The sequence below is a fragment of the Carassius carassius genome, chromosome 35 (genome assembly GCF_963082965.1).
Source record: "Carassius carassius chromosome 35, fCarCar2.1, whole genome shotgun sequence".
NCBI lineage: Eukaryota > Metazoa > Chordata > Actinopteri > Cypriniformes > Cyprinidae > Carassius > Carassius carassius.
The window spans coordinates 28,188,406-28,190,906 of record NC_081789.1 but is presented as its reverse complement, the minus strand read 5'-3'; the positions used below and the strand labels follow the sequence as shown (position 1 = coordinate 28,190,906).

The window sequence follows — 2,501 nt, the reverse complement described above, 5'->3', positions numbered from 1 at the left end:
AAATTTAAAATTGGTTTTAAATATTAAGAAAACTAAATATATGCTGTTTACTCGCTCTCGTAACAAACTCGTGATTCCACCCATTTTAACTTTGGAAGGGGACTGTGTAGAAAGAGTAAATACCTATAAATACCTGGGCATATGGCTTGATGAAAGGTTAGGTTTTAATATTCATATTGACAATCTTTCAAAAAAACTCAGACCCAAATTGGGGTTTCTTTTTCGTTTAAAGAAATGTTTTCCGTCTGAAGCCAAAAAGAGGATTATTCAAAGTTGTTTTCTCTCTGTGCTGGACTATGGCGATGTGATTTATATGCATGCTAATGTATCTTCACTAAAAAAAATTAGATTGCATATACCATGCTGCAATACGATTTGTGACAAATGCTCCTACATGTACCCATCATTGCACTTTGTTTGATTTGGTTGGCTGGCCCTCCTTGTATCAGAGGAGAAAAATGCATATGTTGATGTTTATTGCCAAAGCTCTAATAGGTAAACTGCCTCTGTATATCTGTAGTCTCCTATCTTATTGTTCTGGTAGTTATAAAACTAGATCGTCTTTTAAATTACTTTTAACTGTGCCTCGATCATACACCGAGTTTGGTAAAACTGCCTTTTCCTGTTATACGCCCAGACTATGGAATGAAATGCAGAGTACTTTGAAGCTAAACATGCTGCCATCGTTAAATATTTTTAGAAACCTTTTGATGTCACATTTGAAAGAATCATGTTCCTGTTTTACTTAACATTTATATATTACATTAATCTTGAGTGCTGGACATTTTTGTGACAGGATTTTTTGTTTTTGTTTTGTTTTCCTTTAATGCTTGTCTTGTAATATTTTATGTGTAAAATTTTGTATGCTGCCATTTTGGCCAGGACTCCCTGGTAGAAGAGATTTTTATCTCAAGGGATTATTCCTGGTAAAATATGGGTTAAATAAAATAAAAAATAAAAAAATTTTCCTCATGATAAACAATTATATTTATTGTATCTGCATTACTGTAAGAGTAGGTTTCGGGTTGCGTTTGGTGTAAACGGTAATAAAACACAATCTAATAGGTAACGTAGAAAAAAATATTTATTGTTGGTTTCCTGTAGCTGTATCCCTTCTAGCTACGACCGCGATTATCACACAATTACAGTATCTGCATTACTGAAAGGATAGGTTTAGGGTTGAGGTAGATGCAGAAATTAATAAACCATACATTTACAGGTCGCATTTCTAGTTGTCGATTTGTACTACTCACTGTCTTAATGGGAGGTAGCAAAATGTGACAGGACACGGGTCCTGACCGATGAGAGCCCCGAGTGTGTCCTCATGAAGCACCGTCTGCTGTGAATGTGTTTGGTGTAAGAAGGACTCACGGTAAACTTGGCCCTCTCCTCCATCACCTCGTAGCCCAGCACGGTGGGTGTGATCGGCCGCTGCTCGTCTGGAGGCCCGCTGGAGAAGCACCTGTCGCTGCCCGCAGACGCGGCTCTGTCCGCCCGCGGAGCTCGCTCGAAGGGCACGGGGACCGGGACGAACGGCGAGGCCATCGCAGTCACGGCCTGAGGAGACAGTTTATTCATCACAAACGGGACTCTAGAGGGAGGTTCTTTGACACAGAGCTCTATTAGAGAACACACTGTGAATAAACACAAACAAACATGCTCCGAGGAGAAAAACAGAGCGTTACGTCACAGCGACACGATTAAAGACAAACGCGATAACTAAACAACATCAAATTTACATCATATTTAATTATCAAGTATAAATTCAGCTGCACTTCATATTTCTATAATAATAATTACATTAAGTGAATAAGTTCATCTTTACTGTTTGACTTACTCGCTGTTATTCTTCCATCACCGTCTGACGCTTGGCCGGAAAATCGTCATCACGCACCGGCGGAGATGACGCGTAACGTACACTTGAAACTAGAAATAAATAATATTATTTAATATGTATTATCTCTTGTTCTTGTGCCACTTAATTAATAAAGCATTTTAAATAAATACAAACATTAATAATATTACTATTTTGATGAAGCGATAAAAATAAATAATAATTTTGATAAAAATAAATAAATACATAAATAAATATACAACTAAATGTAAATAAGAATAAATAAATACATAAATGTATAAATAAATATACATAGAAAAGCAAAAAAACGAAAATAAATAATTATTTATACATTTATTTCCATATTTATGTATATATTTATTTTTTTCCATATTTATTTATTTATTCTTTTATTTATTTATACATTTATTCATTTATACATTTATTTATTTCTTCATTTATTTCTTCCTACATTTCTTCCTGCGTAGGGTAATGAGGAGTCGAATCCATGAACTCTCTCGCGCGCTTCTCATCAGCGCATCTCGTCTGCACAGTGACCTGCAGCACGCGCCGACACAAGACTTCACTCGCATCTCGGGACAGCTGACAGAACAGTCACTTGACTAATCGGGTCATTGTTGCATTGTCACAAAAATGTATAATTTGC

General features: G+C 36.1%; 1 protein-coding gene across 1 annotated transcript in view; it reads right to left on the bottom strand.

Annotated features, from left to right (window-relative positions):
* Window positions 1-1,863, bottom strand: part of LOC132116475 (sorting nexin-16-like) — a 4,887-nt gene extending 3,024 nt beyond the window's left edge. The window contains exons 1-2 of the mRNA XM_059525335.1: window positions 1,653-1,863; window positions 1,372-1,557 (exon numbers count right to left, since the gene is read on the bottom strand). Of these exons, the coding sequence (XP_059381318.1) occupies window positions 1,372-1,557; window positions 1,653-1,658 (192 nt within the window). The 5' untranslated portion in view covers window positions 1,659-1,863. The remainder of the gene's footprint in view (window positions 1-1,371; window positions 1,558-1,652) is intronic.
* Window positions 1,864-2,501: the final 638 nt, after the last annotated feature.